This window comes from Fundulus heteroclitus, chromosome 1 (genome assembly GCF_011125445.2).
Source record: "Fundulus heteroclitus isolate FHET01 chromosome 1, MU-UCD_Fhet_4.1, whole genome shotgun sequence".
Taxonomy (NCBI): domain Eukaryota; kingdom Metazoa; phylum Chordata; class Actinopteri; order Cyprinodontiformes; family Fundulidae; genus Fundulus; species Fundulus heteroclitus.
The window spans coordinates 16,461,501-16,483,233 of record NC_046361.1 but is presented as its reverse complement, the minus strand read 5'-3'; the positions used below and the strand labels follow the sequence as shown (position 1 = coordinate 16,483,233).

General features: G+C 41.7%; 1 protein-coding gene across 3 annotated transcripts in view; it reads left to right on the top strand.

The window, feature by feature from the left end:
• cntn3a.1 (contactin 3a, tandem duplicate 1) overlaps positions 1-21,733 on the top strand; it is a 140,858-nt gene that overhangs the window by 31,688 nt on the left and 87,437 nt on the right. For all 3 annotated transcript variants that reach the window (XM_036136407.1, XM_036136398.1, XM_036136416.1), the window contains exons 3-4: positions 1,859-1,991; positions 8,213-8,388. In XM_036136407.1, coding sequence (XP_035992300.1) covers positions 1,859-1,991; positions 8,213-8,388 — 309 coding nt within the window. The remainder of the gene's footprint in view (positions 1-1,858; positions 1,992-8,212; positions 8,389-21,733) is intronic.

Here is a 21,733-nt window from a genome sequence, read left to right as displayed (position 1 = left end):
GTTAAAAAGCCTGCTTGATTCTGACATGTCAAGAGGAAGATTGCTTCTAGTCTTTTTAGAAGTTCAATCTGTCTAAATGGTAACTTTGAGGGTAAAGAGTTTAAGAGAGGGATAAGAAGGGACGGGAATCAGTGTTTTATAAAACCGCCTGGACATCCAGCAAATTTGGACAAAACTTAAAGGATGGAACAGGAAAAGATAGTGACTAATTTTGGTGAGAAGTGGTTCTGCCACCTTAGTCTCTCTTGGCGGGAGGAATAGTCACTTTGGCAATGACAGAAGTTATGTTTGCCCAAAGATCACTGCTAGAAGTCTAAGTTGGATTGGGTTGTCTCTATGTCCAGACGCTTGTGATGCCCGGAGGCTTCTCACTTTGGATTCAGAACTGAGCAATGAGTTTAAAAAAGACCAAAGAGTGATCCTAATCATGTTAGAGGCAAGGAGGCAGGACAATACATAAGTCTTTGCAGGCCTTCACACAAGAAGTCAGGTCTGGCTCCTATTTTGGGTGGCAGGATTTCATTTGAGATGCAAACTCTTAATCAAAAACAAACATTCTCACATGAAACAGACCCAAACTGGGCAACCAAACAGAAGAATTGCTTTTAGATAATGTGAGAGTTATTTGTGATCATGCTATAGCAACGTCATCTGCCCTTAGTTTTTGGAACGCCTAAAGTAACATCTATCACTTCTCCTACCGAGAATGCTCCAACCTTCAAAACAGCAACCAGGAAGCATAAAGACATGTCAGAGTGAGCATTCTTTGTTTAAAGTCCTGTATGTTTGCTAACTAGTGCCATCAACTTGCTCCTGTGGTGCTGTATGCACCCTTAGCTGGAGGATACCACACAGGACTATAGACAACATTGGATACATTCTTGGACAGCTTTTGGATTCATGAACTGGATTGGATTGACCTTTTACTGAACTGTGTTTTACACACTTTGTTGACTAAATAACAGCAGATTGAAAGTCTATAACAATGTTGGCTTGTTATTTCTATAGCATGTCTTTTCGCTGCTCCAGCTTTGTATTTCCCCCCAATATTTTATAATTATTGGTGGCTTAAAAGACTGAAAAAGGAGTGATATAAAACTTGCCAGACTTTGCTCTGACTAGACTAAAGCTCAGAAGCTGTAGGGAGTCTAAAGTTATCCAAGAGTTTCTTTTTTTTTTTATAGACTGATGCCGGAGGATTTTACAGATGTACGACTTTATTAAAAAATTGTTTCCTTTCAACTAAAACAAATTGTCTGCTGAGCACTATTCTGCCCATTCAAGGCGATGCTTTCACAGGATAACCGTTTTACATTCAGAACTTTGAAATGATGAACCTTCAGCACTGAACCTTTAAATGATCTTTCAGCTATTTTAATAAACAGGAAATAACCTACATAATCCCTCGTTTATTCATGCTGGAGAGTCCAATGCAGCGGCAAGTTGGATGTGAACAGAGGTTATGAGAACAGCTTGAGAGGTAACAAAAATGTGTTTTATTTTAAGGAATTAGTTTTTGTGGGGAGAGATGCTTTATTTTGATAAGATTATAATTTCCAGCCAAATAGCAGAAGTGAGCAGCCGATTAAAGGTCAAAGAGGTGAAAGGTCAAAATCCTGAGGACGGTTCACAATAATGTTTAGAAATCCTCGTAGATTCTGTACACATTGTTGAATAGATCAATTGTGAACAGATGTATGCTGTGCTATAATTTACACTTTTCCTGTGCAAATCGTTTCCTCCCTACTGTCTTCCCTCTCTAAGCCTCCAATGTTTGCAAACAGAGAAATGTTTAAAGTGCTTTTAAGGACTCAACTGGATATCAAGTCTGAAGCAGTTCTGTCTGTTCTCTGCCCAGGAAGTGGAGTCCTGCAAAGGCCCGTCTTCACTAAACAACCAGGCAGCGTGGTGTTTCCCATTCAGCCGGGCGAGATACGCCGAGAGGTGGTGTTTAGCTGTGAAGCCCAAGGACACCCACCACCCTTCTACAGGTAATGCCTGCTGACATGGTTTTGTGCACACAGCTTGTCTGTTGGTACATTGAGGTTTCAGGTAATTCCTTAAGGATACCAAGTGCAACATTTGCACAAAGAGCCTGTAGAGATTGGATTTATTGCTTGACGAAAAGTGGGGATTTGTGTACCATATGGCTCACAATGGCTTTCTGCCTGCAGGGCTTAGATTCACTGTCAGTCATGGTTAATATGAGAATGATTAATTCAATGCCCTCAGTTACTGCTGTCTTGCATATTTGCAATGGCAGTGAGGCATTGATCCGCAGACTGTGCTTTCAGAGCTTCCTGCGATACTTCCTGACCCACAACTATTGGTCACAAAGAAAATGCCCAGTGCACCATATTTACAAAAAACAAAACAAAAAAAAAAAAAAAAAAAAAAAAAAACATTATACTGAGTCAGAGATCTTGGTGGTAGTGTGACGATCTAGGGATGCTTTGATTTTTCATAATTGATGTAACCATGAATTATTCTCTGTACCAGAACATTATAAAGGAGAACATCCAGCTCTTAGTTTGTGACCTAAGCTCAAGGGTTATGGATGAGAACAACGATTCAAAGCAAACCATCAAGCGCACCACTGTATGTTTAAACAAAAAGGGGAGGGGGGGTTTTTGTAGACAAAGTCTAGACTTGAATCAGATTGATGTGCTGTGGCATTAACTTGGTGGCAAACCCTTCAATGTCACTGAATTTACATAATTATGTAAAGAATAACAGCAGTTATCTATCTCACATTGTTCCAGGTTTATTGGGACATCAGATAAAATGTATTACATATTTTTTTACTTGGGTTAATTTTGTTTGTTGCAAATGAGGTGTCTCAAGCTGGTGCAAAAAACAAAAAAGAAACGTGCTGACCGTGTTCAGCACACTGAACATGCCCTTAAAGCCCACAAACCATCGTGTCCCTCAGAGATTAATGAGTTTCTTTGCCAGAACAATGTTGACAAATTAAAAATGCTATCATAGAATAAATAAATAAGTGTATCAGCTGTATAAGCTATTAAATTATTATCCATCATAATGGGCTACATAGCTGTTGTCCCATTGTAATTAAATTCAGAAACAGGCATTTAATGGGCAACAGGTTGAGATGAAGCCACATGATGTGAATACAGCTTTGCATGTGACATGAAACTCCTCAGTGATTAATAGACTGAAAGTGATATTAATGTTGAAATTGCAGGTCTCAGTTACCCTCTTTTTTCACTCTTACTTTGTAAACTAAAAACAGATTTACAATATGGAAATTGTGCTGCCCCGCTGCGTTTAAATTAAATTAAATTGTTTCTAATTCACGTTTAATCACAGTATGTGTTGCCAACAAGGTCACTCTACAGTTTCAATTAGCAGAGGACTTTTAAACTAATGATCCATCTCATATTTGACGTGAACCCGTTGCAGTGGTAGTTGGTTCGTTTTTGTTTTTTGGCTTTTGGATACTTGTAAAAATTCTGCTGCAGACCTCCGGATCCTGAGTGGCCCTCAACTCCTGTGGCTATTGGCAGGTGTGTTTCAGGGACACCAAGGACACTTCCATTTGTTTTCTATGGCCCAGCAGTCACAGAGCAACATAAAGGCCTCACTCCAACTTATGTTGGCCCCTTTGATTTGTCTCATCTGGAGCTCTTGGACCACTTCCAGCTGTGATCACTAAATCAGTCTAATTAGCCAATCTGGTGCACTCCATATGTCTTCCTCTTCCCACCATTCTTCAGCTCGGCCTTCTGCCTGTCTTTGTTTAAATCCCTCCAGCTGAAAAAGGACAGTGATGATCTAATCAAGAGGAAGGACCATCCATATTAATTTAACTTGTGTTACTTTGCTGTTTTTGTCAGCTTCTCTCGATATGAGTGCCCTTTATAATCTAAACTAACCAGAGAAAATGTTATATCTTATTTTTAAATAAACAAGTCATTACTGATAAATCTCAATCATGTTTTTGATATAGCAAATATGAATGTGCAGTTGAGTGTAAATGAGGCAATTGTGCCATTCTGCTCAGTTGTATAGCCGTATCCATTAGCAGCATGGCTGTGCAGTTAATCAAATGTGTTTTATACTTTTTATTTTGGCTCCAAACCACCCAAAATGTGTTGATGAGAAGGAATGAGTATTGTATTGCATTATTTAGCCACATCCCCATGTTGAATACAAAGTCTTTTTCTGGTTCTAGCGCAATAAAAGCAACACTTTTTGAAACTCAGAGAGTAGTTGTGCTAATTAGTCATAATTTCGACATTGACAGAAAAAAACTGTAATTACTTTTTTATTTTAATTAGTCTGCCTTACATCCCATATTTAATTACATTTAATTATAGTTCATTTAAACTATCATTCTGCTGCTCTTACTGAAGAAACAACAGGCATTAGCAAGGTCATTGTGTAAAATGATCTACGCACCTTTTTTGGAGCACAGTCATATATTTATTTTTGATGAAGAGAACAGCATGAATCCTTTCCATTTGCTTTGAGGAGAAGATGCACTATAGAAACAAGCTACTATTTTATTAAAGCTTCTTTTCATAAAGTAAAGAGAGGCAGAGGCAGTGAGGTTAAGACAGACCCTGCATTCAGCAACTACGTTCCTCCTCCTGCTGCCTTGATGTTCTACCCACAGTTTTCCTTAAGAAAGTTTTACCTGTCATAGCGTCTGAGTTGACTCAGATAATAAACACGTCCCTTCTGTCAGGTGTTTTCCCCCAGTCACTAAAAACAGCAATTATCTAACCACTGCTGAAAAAGAACAGTTTAGACAAACTACTACTCCAGAACTACAGGCCCATCTCAAACCTCCCCTTTATCAGTAAGATTATTGAAAAAGCTGTGTTTCAACAATTAAACACCTTCTTAACAACGACCAGCCACTTTGACGTTTTCCAGTCAGGTTTCCGTGCTCACCACAGTACAGAGACCGCCCTTATCAAGGTGTTTAATGACATCCATATAAATACAGACTATGGAAGAACCACCGTATTGGTACTATTGGATCTCAGTGCAGCATTTGATACTGTCGATCACTCCATCCTGTTAGAACGCCTGGAGAACTGGGTCGGCCTTTCTGGTACAGCTCTCAACTGGTTTAAATCCTATTTAAAGGACAGGAAATTTTTTGTATCAGTAGGTAACTTTACATCAGAGATTACAAAAATCACATGCGGGGTGTGACATGGCAACTTCCCAGCTCCTTGTTACACGGGGTTCCCCAAGGGTCCATTCTAGGTCCCCTCCTTTTCAATATCTACATGCTCCCTCTTGCTCAGATCATAAGAAACAACAACATCAGCTACCATAACTATGCAGACGACACACAGCTTTACATCACCATGTCACCAGGTGACTATGAATGAGTTCAGGCACTGAGTAAATGCCTAGAAGAAATCAATACGTGGATGTGCCAAAATTTTCTTCAATTGAATAAAAACAAAACTAAAGTAATAATCTTTGGACCAATAGAGGAGAGATCAAAAGTTAGCACACAGCTTCAGTCACTTCAACTAAAAACCACTAATCAGGCCCGAAATTTGGGTGTAGTGATGGACTCAGACCTGAACCTCCAAAAGCATCTAAAGACAGTTACAAGGTCGGCTTTCTATCACCTGAGGAACATTTCTAGGATTAATGGACTAATGTCTCAGAAGGATCTGGAAAAACTAATCCATGCGTTTATCTTTAGTCGAATTGATTACTGCAACGATGTTTTCACCTAAAAAGTGGATCAGACAGCTGCAGCTGATTCAGAACGCTGCTGCCTCACTAAGACTAAGAAAGTAGAGCACATCACCCCAGTTCTAAAGTCCTTCCACTGGCTCCCTGTATCTCAGAGAATAGACTTTAAAATACTTCTGTTAGTCTATAAATCTCTAAATGGCTTAGCACCTAAACACATCACAGACTTGTTATCAGCGTATAGGGATACATGTAAAAAGAAAATAATGATTGATACTTAACAGGGTTTTGAATATAGTTGGGGAAGACAGCGTTTTTTTTAATAAACTCTAATAATCCAGATTTCATGCAAATGCACTTCAATATATTGAAGCTATTCCTCAGTCAAATTAATTATGCTTTCTTCAGGGGTGTTAAAGCCTCATGCACCACATGTTTTGAGCATCCCTCCATCATATAAACAGCGGTTTTCTAGAACCCTGGACTATTGAGGCAACAGGTTTCATGGAGGATATTGATGAGGCCTAAAAAGGGTTAGGAGAAAATGCAGTACATAGATGTGAGAAGTTTGATTATTATTTTTGATTTAAATGTTTGTTGGAACTTTCTTAGAGGGAGTCAGGCCTCTTTTCCTTTAAAATTCTAATGTGACTGTTTTGTTTTTGGAGTGTCATTTTCTTTTCTTTTTTTAACCGGGAGAGTCAGTGTAATGAGTTTTATTCCAAATGTGTAATTTTGTTATGACATAATAGTTTTTAAAATAATTAAAACTTGACAATGTTCAACTAAATCTGATAGAAATATGTTGCACTTTCACTAGAAAAATATTCTTGCACTTTAACTGAAAAAAATTGCTGAAGTGCGAGAATCATAATTTTACCCTAAGGGCAACATATTCCACAACAACAATGAATAAAAAAATAAAGTTAAAACAACACATGACACGACTACTTGCTGAAGAAAAATTATGACAACTCATTAAAAAAATCTAAAAGCTGCAGGAACAAACAAGTTTTTTCATGTTTGTCCAACATCTTGGCAGCAGATATATGTGCCTGAATTAGCAGCTTAACCCATCGTGCAGCTGGTGATCTGAATCCACCAGAACAGTTCTGGCTTTTCTGACTGACCTCATCTTGTACTGTACAGTTGAGGTTGGATATTTAAAGCTGCATACTTCAGCAATTCCCAACAGTTTGTCTTTGTTCTTGCAAATTAAAAGACCAATACAGCATTTGAAGCTAAAAGTCAATACATGCTCAATAAACCAAGAATAAAACATTGTATAAAAATAGAGTGCACATTAAAACCACACCGCTTTGTATAAAAATATATCTATTAATGATCCCTTTTATAGAATAAGTCTACATTGGGTTCAAAGGTCAGCCTGTCATCTATAATAGTTCCCAGGTATTTATAGTGGTTCAGAATCTAAACTTTTTCAACAGAAATTAGTACATGTAGTACAACAAAGATGTATTTTCTAAAATCAATGAGAATTTTCATTGTCTTTGAGACATTTAAGTTTAAAAAGAAGGACACACACCAGTCAGTGACCTCTCTGACCACTGGCCCGTGATCAGGACCATTGTTGCTTTCGAGGGACAGGATGACAGAATTATCAGTGAACCTTAATGTGTGAGGCTGTTTAATGCTGGCTGCAACAATTGTTGGTATGTGAAATAAATAAAAAGGGGTGAGAAGACACATCCTTGAGGTGATGAGATAACACTACTGCAATTAAAGTTTCACTCTTTACAGAAGTGCAGACACATTTGGAAAGTGCTATACATAGATTTAGCTACTCACATTGGTCGGATTGGTACATTTTTACCCAAAGTAAGGGTTGGGCAGTGTAGCAAAAAAAAAAATGATTTCCTTACAATTAAATCCTGATTTTATCACTTTTATATTTACCAATATAAAATCCTATCAAGTAAAAAAACAAAAACACATAATTGACCACTGTAGGCTAAAGTTTCCTAAATATATTTTAATTAGTATGCTTAATGTTTCCAACTGGTGTCAGGCTAAGGTGAGATAGATACCTTGCTTTATTTAAGACATGAATTAACTTTTATGGTACAGGGATGAAATTCTTGAAGTTGAAGGGAAAAAAGCTTAATCAAGCTAATGTGAATATGGGACAGTGTAGAACTGCAATGCATAGAATGTGCCCTGTAGACAATCTCAGGATCTCTGCTTTGGCGGATCACAGAACCGCCTAATCCTTCACTGATATTGTTGTATGTCTAATATGTCTATTATGTCTAATAGTGTTAGAAGAAATATGAAATATACAAAAGAATAGTGTAACTGCTTTTAGCACGATACAGGACAAAGATGAACAATTGTCACACACAATTATTACTAAATACTTTTGTTTCCAGTGATATTCCTTGCAACTGGGCTGTTGCTGATCAGATACTTTGCCAAAATTCACATATGGAGAATTTAAAATGGAAGAGTCAGAGATGAACATTTAAGAGTTTAACTGTGGTCTGTCCTGTGCTTCCCTTCACAGGTGGAAGCTAAACGGCTCCTTCATCCTGCCCATCCCGGGCTCACGTTACTCCCTCATGGGTGGAAACTTACACATCAGCAATCTGAATAAAGAGGAAGATGTGGGCATTTATCAGTGCCTGGCATCAAACTCTTTCGGTACAATCATCAGCAGAGAGGCCAGTCTTCATGTGGCTTGTAAGTTAACGATTAAAGTAGAACTCTTCAATGTCCGTTTATAGGTAATTGGTTCTCAAGAGGTAGAGGGAGTATGAATGAAACGACTATACGCTATATTAAACTATAAGAATACTTCTTCTACAGAAATTGGTACATTTCAAGGATGGTTTAAAAACTCCAACATTTTTAATCAAGTTTGCATTTCTTGCTGCTACATTTTTATATGTTCTGCTCCATTCATATTAATTATTTGAAAGGCTCTTTTATTAGATGTCAGATACAATTTCAAGCCAACCAGTTAATTAAAGTTTACAAATACAGCCTACTACTTAAATGTGTGTTTCTATGTTCTTAAACAACTTGTATTTTTTCCTTGTTTAATTATTCACTTTGGTTTTCCTTTAGCTTCTAACATATTTTCTGAGCTTTATCCAACATTTGCTTTGCTTGGAAAATCATCAAATGCTGTTATTCACTAAAGGTTTGATGTCTCAGCAGGAGGGTCTTGAACTTGAGTGTTGTCAGCTCAATCTTTTACTAAAAAAAATCCACTCGTAAAACATTCTTGCAATATAACATGGCACAGTGAAATTATTGAGAAAGTTCCCAATCTTTCCATCTGTTCCCTGGCGGACGCAGTATCCACCACTCTGTAAAGTACTCAGTCATCGTGGTATTAAAGACACCAACTGTACATCCAGTATAGTTAAGTCACGTTTACGCAACGTTTCCTGATGAAAACTGAGAAGCTTGGTTATATTTGTACCGTTAATTTACACAGTAAATGTTTTCTCTGAAAACGGCACAATTTAAAACCAGGTTCCAGAGAGTTATGCTTTGCGAACATCCCAGTCTCTGTTATCGTGTAAAGGGGAATTTTTCTTACGGGCAGTAAGAAACTATTAAATTCTTTGTGTAATTCGTTTGCTGAAAACACCTGAACAATTTTAAACTCGGCCAGTAAACCTAAGTTCTAGTGGGTGTCCAACTTGGTTCGGTTCAACGGCCCGTGCATCACAAGAAGTTAAAATATCGTGAAAAGGATCTATTTTTTTTTCAAAAATCTGCATGAATGCGCACAACATAAATGCTGCCTACAATGAAAAATAAAATAAAAAAAGCACAAGAAGAAAATATCAACAATGATGTTTAGCAGAGTTCCGTTTGTGCTGCTGACTCTTCTGAGTTTAACCAAATTTGGTATTTTTTATAATTCAAAATCACCTCAAGCAACAGTTGAAACTCATCACCACTTTGAATGTGTATTAGTTGTGGCTGTCTTTAAAGCTGCAGTAGGGAATTTTTTTCTTTGGAGATTTTTTTCACAGCTGTAGTGGCTCACTTTTTAACCCAGTAGGCTGACAGGAAGGGGGTGGAAGACGGGGAGAGACATGTGGCAAAGGGCCGCGGGTCGGAGTAAAACCAAGGTCAACCGCATCCGTACATGGGTACGGAGAAAAGTTAGCCTGAAAATGTAAACAAGCACACCTTACTGGTCTCCCCCTCTTGCTCTCCACAGCTCATCCCCTACGGCGGAGCCTGCAATGCCCCAATGTTTACCTGTCTTTGTTCTCTGAGCAGGTGCCACTCCAGAAATTGTCAGTTTTCCTGTAAAGCAGTTTGTTTCCCCACCATTCCTCCACACAGCTGCAGTCCGTTGGCAGTCTTGATCTTGAATAACGTTAGCACTGTGCAGGGGAGCGGGGGTGAGCGGCGCGTACGCAACCCGATCCAAATCCAGCCTGTGACAGTTTTAACAAGTATGTGAAAAATAAAGTTTTACAAAAGTTGCCTGCTGCAGCTTTAAGGCAGAACGGTTTTGTACACATGCTCGGTTTGAGTTTCAAAGAACATAGAACCAACCAGTGGCACGGCGGGGGAACTACATTGTTTTCAAGTCTCTACTGTTGTCGTGTAAATGGAAATTGTAATTAGAGGGTTGTCATGTAATTGCATGGTTTCCTCTAGACTTTTTTAAAACTGTGGTGGTGTTTCTGTTTCTTTTGCTGCTATTTTTTTTTTTTGGGGGGGGGGGGGGTGAAGTCATCAGCCAATTTGCACATTTGTTCATACATTTGTTACCCAAGCTGTAGGAGAGCTTTTGGACAAGACAAAAACATTATTAAAATAAGTGATTTAATGTGTTTGGATCTAAAAATGACAGTGATCAACTGATTTATGAATTTTAATACATTGCCGGAATCCACACTGCATAAAACAAACTGTATCAAAAAGACAGCTATCATTGGCACACAAAGTGAACAAGGTGAATAAGGCAGTGAATCAAATTCAGGGAATTATTTTAGTGCAACAGTTACAGAGCCAAAAAGACTACTATATACTATAAAAGACTCTTTATTTACGTGATGAGGCAGCAGCAGCTGTGGTGTGCCTGTGACACAGCGCTGAGGAAAGTAGGAACTCTCGTGGCAACTATTGCTGCTGCCTCAGTGACTTCAGAACGACTTGCGCTTTCGGAAAAGTCACCGTCAAAACAAAAAAAAGTCCCTAGACTTGTTGCTAGTCGCCTTTTGAAAGAATATTGCTAGAGGGCTCTGAAAAGATGGTAAATATAGCAACAAAGCCGCTAAATGGACTGTCACGTCTAGTTTTCCTTCCCTCCTGAGAGTAACGCAGCACAGTAGCTACCAGCCAGCTCCGCAGCCAGACAGGAAGAAAAAGGTGGTGTTGGTTTTTCAAAATACATACATTTTAATATTTCATGATATTTAAATTCATTTCAAACTCTGATTATGGTTAGTGTGCAAATATAGCGTATACATAATATAGGGTATATAATATAGGGTATATATATATATATATATATATATATATATATATATATATATATATATATATATATATATATATATATATATATATATATATATATATATATATATATATATATATATATATCACATATGCTTTACGTTGTTTTTGTCAGGATTTTGTTTACCGATAAACTCAGGATGCACACACGGGACTAAAAGTTTGAGAGTATTTATTACAAGGTTGATGGGTGGAGGTTTGATGAGGCCAGAGGAGCTGGTTGTACAGGAACGGAGAGAAGGTGATGGCAGGAGCTGACGGACCGGAGACAGAGAGTCCACCCTTGCTTGGTGTTGCTCGGCTAGTAGGCCTCGTAGCACTCAGGTTAGCAGTTCATAGAAGACACCAGGGCACAGAGCTGAGCTTCACCAGGGCGGCTAGTCAGGTTAGCAAAACTTGAGAGACACCAGGGCTCAGAGCTGAGCTTCTCCAGGGCGGCTAGTCAGGTTAGCAGAACTAGAGAGACAACAGGGCACAGAGCAGAACCTCTCCAGGGACAAACAGAGAACAAACAGTCTTTAGAGTGACTGACTGGACTAACCTTAACAGGAGCAAAAACAAAGCTTCCAAGGCAAACGGGGACTGGCATGGAGAGGTGTGGAGTGATGATGACGGCCCAGTGCTGAACTAAAGACAGAGGGAGGTTTAAATAGAGAACTGACAGGTGACACCAGGGTCTGACTAATTAACCAGCAAATGATCTCAGGTGTGACTGACTGCTGAGGAGGTGAGGTGAAAATTGACAGAAAATAACTGATGACTGAAAACTAACAATAAATAAAGTCAAACCTAACCCAAAAGAGATGAAAAAATGAAAATAACAGAAAAAGAGTCATAACCAAGCTGATCGAACCAGGGTGGGTGGAGGGAAGGTAGGATGGTGGGCTAAAATCAAACCAAACAAAGGGCATCTAACAGATGATGGCAGGCTAACATCGCCACAAGGCAAAAACGGGCAGAACAGGCAAACATCGCCACAAGGCAAAATAGGCGTACGACAACGCCAGAGGGAAGAACAGGCGTACGACAACGCCAGAGGGAAGAACAGGCGTACGACAACGCCAGAGGGAAGAACAGGCGTACGACAACGCCAGAGGGAAGAACAGGCGCACGACAACGCCAGAGGGAAGAACAGGCGCACGACAACGCCAAAGGCAAGGAACGGGCGCACCACAGCACCAAAGGGAAGGAACGGGCGCACCACAGCGCCAAAGGGAAGGAACGGGCGTACTTAACGCCAAAGGGAAGGAACGGGCGTACTTAACGCCAAAGGGAAGGAACGGGCGTACTTAACGCCAAAGGGAAGGAACGGGCGTACTTAACGCCAAAGGGAAGGAACGGGCGCACGACAGCGCCAAAGGGAAGGAACGGGCGCACGACAGCGCCAAAGGGAAGGAATGGGCGCACGATAGCGCCAAAGGGAACCCACCGGGGCGTGAGGAAAACGCCGGGGCTTGGGGAAGAGAGCGTCGGGATGTGAGGGAAGCAGGAACATCTAAAACGCCTAGGAACAAGAACGGAGGGCGTACTTACACGCCGGGGAACCGAAAACAGAGGGCGTCCTAACACGCCGGGGAACCAAGAGTCAGAGAGCGTCCTAACACGCAGGGGAACCGAGAACAAAGGGCGTCCTAACACGCCGAGGAACCGAGATCAAAAGGGCGTCCTAATACGCCGGGGAACCGAGAACAAAAGGGCGTCCAAACACGCCGGGGAACCGAGAACAAAGGGCGTCCAAACACGCCGGGGAACCGAGAACAAAGGGCGTCCACACACGCCGGGGAACCGAGAACAGAGGGCGTCCTAACACGCCGGGGAATCGAGAACAGAGCGCGTCTAAGCACGTCGGGAACACTAAATCTAAACGCTAGAAATCTAAACACCAGGGAACCAGGAACGAAGGGCATCCTAATACGCCAGGAGACAAAGGGCGTTCTAACACGCCGAGGATCCAAGGGGTCAAAATTTAAGAAGGCCGAGGAACAAGAAGGCCAAAAACTTAACTAAGCCAAACCGAAGGAGCGTGAAACAGCTCATTATCAGGGGTCAGAAACCTAAGCAAGCGCTAGGAACTAAGGAGCGCTGGGAGAGCGCAGGACAAAATAAAGAATTTAAACTAAGAATTAGAAAATAAAGGCAAGACTAGAACAGGGATAGCACCACAAAAGAAAAAACTAAAGCTAACCCCTGAATCAAAACAAAAACACTAAGCAGAAAACTAAAACGATACCAGAAAATAAAAACAAAACAAAGAAACTAGGATCCGAACTGGTAAACTAATGTAAAACTAGATAGCTAATGTAACACAAAACTGAAGCTGAAAAACTAAGGTAAAAAACAATACTTAAGCAAAATTATGAGACTAAAGCTAAACTAGAAATTAAGGCAAAACAAGAAAACTAGAACATGAATAAGTAAACTAACGAGAAAACCAGAGAACTAAGGCTGTAAATGAGGAAATAAAGCAAAGCCTGGAAACCAAGGCGAAATCTAGAATCCTAAAACGGAGCAGGAAAAACAAAAGCAAAACAGAGACTAAGAACTCTAAGAAAACAAGAACCCCTAAATAACTCTAACACCCCAAAAATCCTAAGTAAATCAAAACTGAAATCGAGCCCAAAAAAACAACAAGGCACTGGCCTTAAGGGCTCAGGCAAAAACGGCTGCTAAGCAAAAAAAGAAAAAGTCTTCGTGGAGGTCGTCCTGGACGAGGCAAGCGGCGGAGCAGCATCGCTCGATTAAACCCTCGAGGAGGGCGGCCCCGACGAGGCAAAGTCAAGCGGCCTGGAGACGGCGGTCGGCGGCTCCGGCCGAACAGAAAAGTCAGAGACGGGCGCCGTGGTGGACGGCCCCGACGAGGCAGAGTCGAGCGGCTCGGAGTCCGCAGTCTGTGGCTCCGGCCGAACAGAAAAGTCAGAGGCGGGCGCCGTGGTGGACGGCCCCGACGAGGCAGAGTCGAGCGGCTCGAAGTCCGCAGTCTGCGGCTCCGGCCAAACAGAGAAGTCAGAGGCGGGCGCCGTGGTGGACGGCCCCGACGAGGCAGAGTCGAGCGGCTCGAAGTCCGCAGTCTGCGGCTCCGGCCAAACAGATCAGTTGGAGGAGGTGCCAAGCTACAGGTCTCGGTGGAAACCGAGGCCAGAGGCGGGTCCTCCTGGACCTCCTCACGAGGCTTGGGCGGAGGCAGGTCCTCCTGGACCTCCTCACGAGGCTTGGGCGGAGGCAGGTCCTCCTTGACCTCCTCACGAGGCTTGGGCGGAGGCAGGTCCTCCTGGACCTCCTCACGGGACTTGGGCGGAGGCAGGTCCTCCTGGACCTCCTCACGGGACTTGGACAGAGGCAAAGCGGCTCCCTCGGAGGCCTCGGGCTGAGGCAAAGCGGCTCCCTCGGAGGCCTCGGGCTGAGGCAAAGCGGCTCCCTCGGAGGCCTCGGGCTGAGGCAAAGCGGCTCCCTCGGAGGCCTCGGGCTGAGGCAAAGCGGCTCCCTCGGAGGCCTCGGGCTGAGGCAAAGCGGCTCCCTCGGAGGCCTCGGGCTGAGGCAAAGCGGCTCCCTCGGAGGCCTCGGGCTGAGGCAGAACAGCTCCCTCGGAGGCCTCGGCTTGAGGCGGAACAGCTCCCTCGGAGGCCTCGGCTTGAGGCGGAACAGCTCCCTCGGAGGCCTCGGCTTGAGGCGAAACAACTCCCTCGTCGGCCGACGGGTCTGTCTTAGGCGGCTCGGAGCTTTCGGCGGCAAGCAGAGCGGAGCTTTCGGGCGGAGACGGGCAACAGGCTTTGGCGGGCAGCGGCGCCGGGCAACAGGCTTCGGCGGGCAGCGGCGCCGGGCAACAGGCTTCGGCAGGCAGTGGGGTTGGAGGCGGAAACGATTCCTCTTGAACCTTGACGGACCCTCCGCGCCGGTGGTTCTGCTGTCTTCGCCGGGAAGGGACAGATGAGGAATCTGAGGCAATCTCCGGGGTGGTAGCTGGCCAGCAGGGCAGAAGGTCGTCTCGGTCTCCGTAGTAGAACTCCCACAGCTGGCTCTCCTTGATGCGTGGGGGTCTGCTAGGTGGAACGATGTGCTTTACTCGAGGGGCCAGCTGTGAGTCATGGAGATGATGACCGAGACGACGAGAGGCTGAGCGGCTTCCTTTCCCGGGCTCTGAAGTAGCCGTTACCACACCCACTTGGACCACCAGGGGAGTAGAGTTGGCCCGGATCGGTGGCGCAGGGTTCCGGGCTGAAGCCATCCTGGCGTACCTTTCCCTCATCTGACGTTGGCACATCTCTAAATATGCGATGATTTCCGGGTCGTCAACTCCTGCAGGTAAGTCCCGCATGGCGCCTGAGTTTACATCAGGACTGGGCCGTACTGTCAGGATTTTGTTTACCGATAAACTCAGGATGCACACACGGGACTAAAAGTTTGAGAGTATTTATTACAAGGTTGATGGGTGGAGGTTTGATGAGGCCAGAGGAGCTGGTTGTACAGGAACGGAGAGAAGGTGATGGCAGGAGCTGACGGACCGGAGACAGAGAGTCCACCCTTGCTTGGTGTTGCTCGGCTAGTAGGCCTCGTAGCACTCAGGTTAGCAGTTCATAGAAGACACCAGGGCACAGAGCTGAGCTTCACCAGGGCGGCTAGTCAGGTTAGCAAAACTTGAGAGACACCAGGGCTCAGAGCTGAGCTTCTCCAGGGCGGCTAGTCAGGTTAGCAGAACTAGAGAGACAACAGGGCACAGAGCAGAACCTCTCCAGGGACAAACAGAGAACAAACAGTCTTTAGAGTGACTGACTGGACTAACCTTAACAGGAGCAAAAACAAAGCTTCCAAGGCAAACGGGGACTGGCATGGAGAGGTGTGGAGTGATGATGACGGCCCAGTGCTGAACTAAAGACAGAGGGAGGTTTAAATAGAGAACTGACAGGTGACACCAGGGTCTGACTAATTAACCAGCAAATGATCTCAGGTGTGACTGACTGCTGAGGAGGTGAGGTGAAAATTGACAGAAAATAACTGATGACTGAAAACTAACAATAAATAAAGTCAAACCTAACCCAAAAGAGATGAAAAAATGAAAATAACAGAAAAACAAAGCCAAACCAAAACTCAACCATGACAGTTTTAACATATAACTTATTTTGCTGTGGCAGTGCACCTCGATCAGTTTTGTAGCGGAAACCCTGAATTGTGTTAACAGTAACAGGGAGTGTGCATTTCATCATTGTACCGGGTACCGAATCACGTCAAATCAAACGTTACCATATTTCGGTACCCGAACGCATCACTGTGACACTGAGGGAGTGGAATGGTGGGCGATTTTCCATGCCAAACTTGAACATAGCATTGTACACACAAGACCGTGATGACGTCAGCAGCCACCGGTCCAGTCAACAAAACACGGCTGATAGAAAGAGATAGAAAGAGCTATCTCCGCTTTTCAAAATGCGCTGCAGGTTACAAAGTCCGACTTGCCCATAGGAATAGTAACTCAATGTATAGAAAGGAAGTCAGACAGGGTTGATGTGGAAGTAAATACTAGGTACCAGGAAAAACAAAGCAGATGTTTAATGACACGTAGAAGTCATTATCAGAGAATCCATTCATTAAATTAAATCAGAGAGCTTTAATTTAATTGAAGTGTCACTCCTTGATGCTAGGTTGCACAGATGACGGTTCACAGGCGTTATGCGTCGTCGTTTTTAAGACCACCGTCTGTGACATCACTTTTAGCAAGGTGAACTTTGGGCCTCCTCTCTAGATGGCAAGCCTGTATCAAATGACAGTCCTGATATCTGTGAACAGATGGGCCGGCGTGATTGAATTCTGATGTCTGTTTCTCTGCCACTGCAGACGCAGCAATGATCCCTGGCAAGGAAGCACCAGAGATATTCGTCTCGCCACTGTTTGGTGCTTCTTTGTCACAAAGCAGCAATAAATCATCAGCATATAGAGCAAATCTGTATTCGGAGCTGCCTGTGGGCTGCTGATGATATTCACATTTCCTATAAATTTTTTAGTCTTGTCCTCAGCTGTATGTCACCGAGATTGGTCTCATTCATTGCCTGGGCCTGACTGGAGATCTGCCGCTTTTGTCAACAGATGAGGACAAGCATCAGAGTTGACACGTCGTACGTCTTATTTATTGCTCTTGGTTTAACTTAATTAAGTGTGCTGTGTGATTGAATGGGTCTCGGGTCAAGGGAATAATTCATGGTGGAACAGTCTGTTATGAGAGACAGTGCCATGTCATTTGTAACATACTCTGACTCTGTGGAGCTCAGGATCCCTTTTCGAACACAATGTGGTTTAATGACTAGCAGTGATAGACCAAGGTAAAAGCCGTCAATGAAGAGAATATCCAGGATTAATATGTTACTTCACCGGTAATCCTCTCACATCTGGCAGCCTAAAAATAAATGCTTTCAGGCAGAGCTATTTAAACTAAATGGAGCATTACAGTTAGCGCAAGCATAACGGTCAATTTCAGTGTAATCTGAAATTGACAATTTTCAACTGTAAGTCATCAATGATGGTGAACAAGATCAAAGTGTTTAGTTGGCAACATCTAATGAGGTGCGTTATTTTCTAAATTGGATTGCGTAAAGATGTGCAGCATGAATGGGAATTAAGATTACATTTTTAATCCTCCGAGAGATGGATGATATAACAGTTTCAATTACCATCTGCTGTGGGCTTAAACCTCTAAACGTATAAAGGTTGTTGATACCCTTGACAATACACACAGTTAAAAAGGTTCTTTTAGTCTGCTGAGAACGCTGGAAGGCATAATCTGGTTGTTTATCAAGCTTAGAGCGAGATTGAGTTTCCTAATCTTGTTGGAATGTTTTTATTTGGATTTTTTTTTTCAGGAAGCGAAAGGATTTTCAGTAAGGCAAGATGCAACATTGTACTAGGGAATGCAGGGCCTGTAAGTACGCTTAATGCCTGCTTTAAGAAAGAACACAGTACAACAGAGATTTGCACAGCATATGGAGCCATCAGGGTATCACAGTGTTAAATGATAGGTAAAATAGCAGAATTTATGATAGGAGTCTAGCATGGTGACAGCTCTTTATACAGATTCCCTCTGAGATAAAGTTCTGTTTTTGCTTATACAGTCGCACCTAAAATTATTCAACCCCCACAACTTAAAGAAGAACAAATTAAATAGCTCAATACAACTAATATTACAAGTTGTTTTTAACACAGAATTTAACACAAAATTCTTCTTTAAATGACTACTACAGTCCTAAAATTGTTCAAGCTTTTCGTCAACATCTTTAGTGCTTGTAGGGTGCCCTTTTGCTGTTATGACCTGTATCAAAGGTAATTGACTGCCTGACATCAGCATCCGGTTGCATTCCTGAGGAATTCAAGCTCGCACTTGATAGATAAATGCCTCCAGTGCATCAATATTTGTATGTTTGTATGCCTACAACAGACTTTTTGTATCTCACCTGAAAGTTCAAGTCAGGTGGCTATAACAACTACTATACTGTCTTTCAGGTTTTCTTTTAGAAAATAAGCCTTGGTGAACTTTGACGTATGCTTGGACTCAATGCCTTGTTTGAAGGTCTATTGACATCTAAGCTTCACAGGCGCCATGGCATTTCCTCCCAATATTTTCTGATACTTTGTTGATTCCTTCCTCTTTGCTTACTGCTTATCTACATTTGAGCAAAATGGAGCTGACTTTTCTAGTGCTTTAAGGTCAGTAGTGGTATGCATCTTGGTGTTCAGACATGCAGTTCTTCGGCATTTGTATGTGCATCACTGCGGAAACTGAAACCCCGTAGGGTGCTGACACAAGTCTTGCTTTAGGTCTTGTGCTGTCAGTAGGTGGTTTTGACCAGCTGCCTCCTCAGTACTCTGGTAGAAGCTGTTGATAGCTTCCTCTTTCTGCCCTGCCCAGGTGGTGTAGCCACTGTTAGAAGCATACAGTGTCTCTAGGAATATTTAGCAACAATCTCCTCTCTTAACCTTTTGAATAATTCTCTTAACTTACAAGTGTTTCTTACATGAAAGGAAATGTTTCCTTTACCCTTCCTGGCCTCTTAGGCACACTGATACAACTAATAAAGCCCTTGACTGGTTTCATCAGCTGTGTCTCAAATCTAACCTGATTTGCAATTGTCTGCCCTTAGGTAGAATTATGTTTAGGGATTTCAATGATTGTGAGATTCCAGCGTTTATTAGAGGTAGGATTTACAGTTAGATACAATCCTTGTTATATCAGTTTTATTTAAGTATTAAATTCTTTGTGTAATTCGTTTGCTGAAAAGACCTGAAGAATTTTAAACTTTGCCAGTAAACCTAACTTCTAGTAGGTGTTCAACTTGGTTTGGTACAACTGCACGTGCATCTCAAGAAATTAAAATATCATGAAAAGGATCTATATTTTTGTCATCCATTTCACAAAGTGAAACTCATACATTATAAAGATTCATTAAAAGTTTGATAATTATAGCTTACATGCAATGCAAACCCAAACATCAATTTCTCAGAAGATTAGAATATTAAGAAAGATCAATAAAAAAGGATATTATAAACAGAAAGTCAGACATGTATGTTCAACGCACTACTTTATTTTTGGTTCCTCAATCTCTAAACAAATTTGTGTCCTTTAAGTTGGAAATCAGTTATTAAGGTGATACACTTGTGTGTCATGTTAAATGGAGTCCATATCTCCAGTCATGGTTGTGTTTTTCAAAGGGGGGTAAGAACACCTGCAGCATACTAAAAAGCTTTTATACTATCCTATAACTTAAGTACCATGTGGCAGACAGGCAGCTATAAATAACTTGTCTAAACAGGAGTCAGAAACCAGCACAAAAAAATCTCAAGGGCTGGTGTCAGCATAAATCAACACACTGAAACCATCTATCCAGCCACTTGTTAGTTTCACAGTCCGTGCTCACATACATCACACACTTAACTTGGTCTTTCCTTAATGGCATTGTTAATAATATTACAAATTTACATATTGCCATAGTATAGGAATTAGCATTAAAAGTAGTCTTTGGGTAGTACTTATTAATTAAATAACATACAAGCAAGGGGGAGAAATAGGATGTAATAAGCAAATCCCACTGCTACATGATCCAGGTGATGCAAGGTAATTAAAGTAACAATGATCATTCTGGTCAACAGCTGCTAGGATTTCATTAGACATAAACACATAGCAGTTAACATCTTCTGAAAGTGAAGGTGGGATGGCGACTACTTTACAATGCACATTTTGGGGTGGAGAGTTTTAAAAAGGGGTTTATTGTATTTCCTGAATACATTCTATTCATACCTAAAACGTACAATTGTTCATGCGGTGGAAGCTTAATGGTGAAAAATAACACAAAGGCCAGAAATGTTAAAAGCTCTTCAGAAAAGTTTGAAAAGCCTCTCTTTGCCTTTTGTCCAGTGGAGGGGTGATAAATGTAACCACATCACATATTGCCCTCAAACTCACATTCTAACAGAATCGCCTCGTTTTGCTTCTCCACAATTGCCTCTCATTCATTACCGTGAGTCGCATCGGAGCAGCTAGCCCCCAAAAATGCAAATTCACATCCAATTTCATGGACCTGAAAGCACTCAAAATAGCCCAAACCCTGCCCTGGCTAAGCACATTGAGGTGCAGAGCCGTGATAGGCTTGATAGGAAGATCCATGCGGCGTTGAACAGCTTGCCTTGTCAAGCATTGTTGGCTTTTAGTGTGTCTAGCTCATTAACGCTCCACAATACACCAAAGGAATATTGATAGAAGAAACTTCAGTCACTCGGTCTGTTTTTTTAAATATTGAAGCCTAGAAATAGGGAAATACTTAATCAGGCTCTACATTTTGCTCACAGGATCTAATGGCGATAATTTATGGAAAGTTCAAAATTGGGGGGGGAAACAGTTTTCATATGCTCTTTTTTTTTAGCCGGCAAATTTGTCACATGTGCTTGTTTTAATAGCTCTTACACTTTGGAAAGTACATAGGAGTCATTCATATTCAGTACATACAGTCATTTTCAATAAATTTTAATATTATTAAAACTTTATTTCACAAACTAAATTCATTAAGTGAAGACCCTTATATGGATTAATTAGATATACTGATATTTTCAAAGCAAGGCAAATTTATCTGCCTTGCTCATTTTAGCACATTTTGGTACAAGGACAACTCAAAGTGCTTTACATGATTAAAACATTGGAAAATAAAAACAGAATAAAAGCAAGCAACAAAAAACAATGTAGGAAAATTTAAATGAAATAAAACAGGAAATTTAATCTAATAGCAAATATTAATTATTTAAAAAAACACTTCAAACTTAATGATGTTTCATTAAACAGTTTAACTAGAACAGTCAAAGGCAATCCTAAGCAAATATGTTTTTAATCTTGATTTAAAAGTAACTCACGCTTTCCGCACTTTTACAATTTTCTTGGAGTTTGTTCTAGATAAGTGGAGCATAGGAACTGAATTATTGTATTAAGAGTAATCCAGTCTGCTCTGAAAGACATCAGGTCCGCTCCAACCTCAAATTGGGGATATTCAATATGTTCGATTGTCTT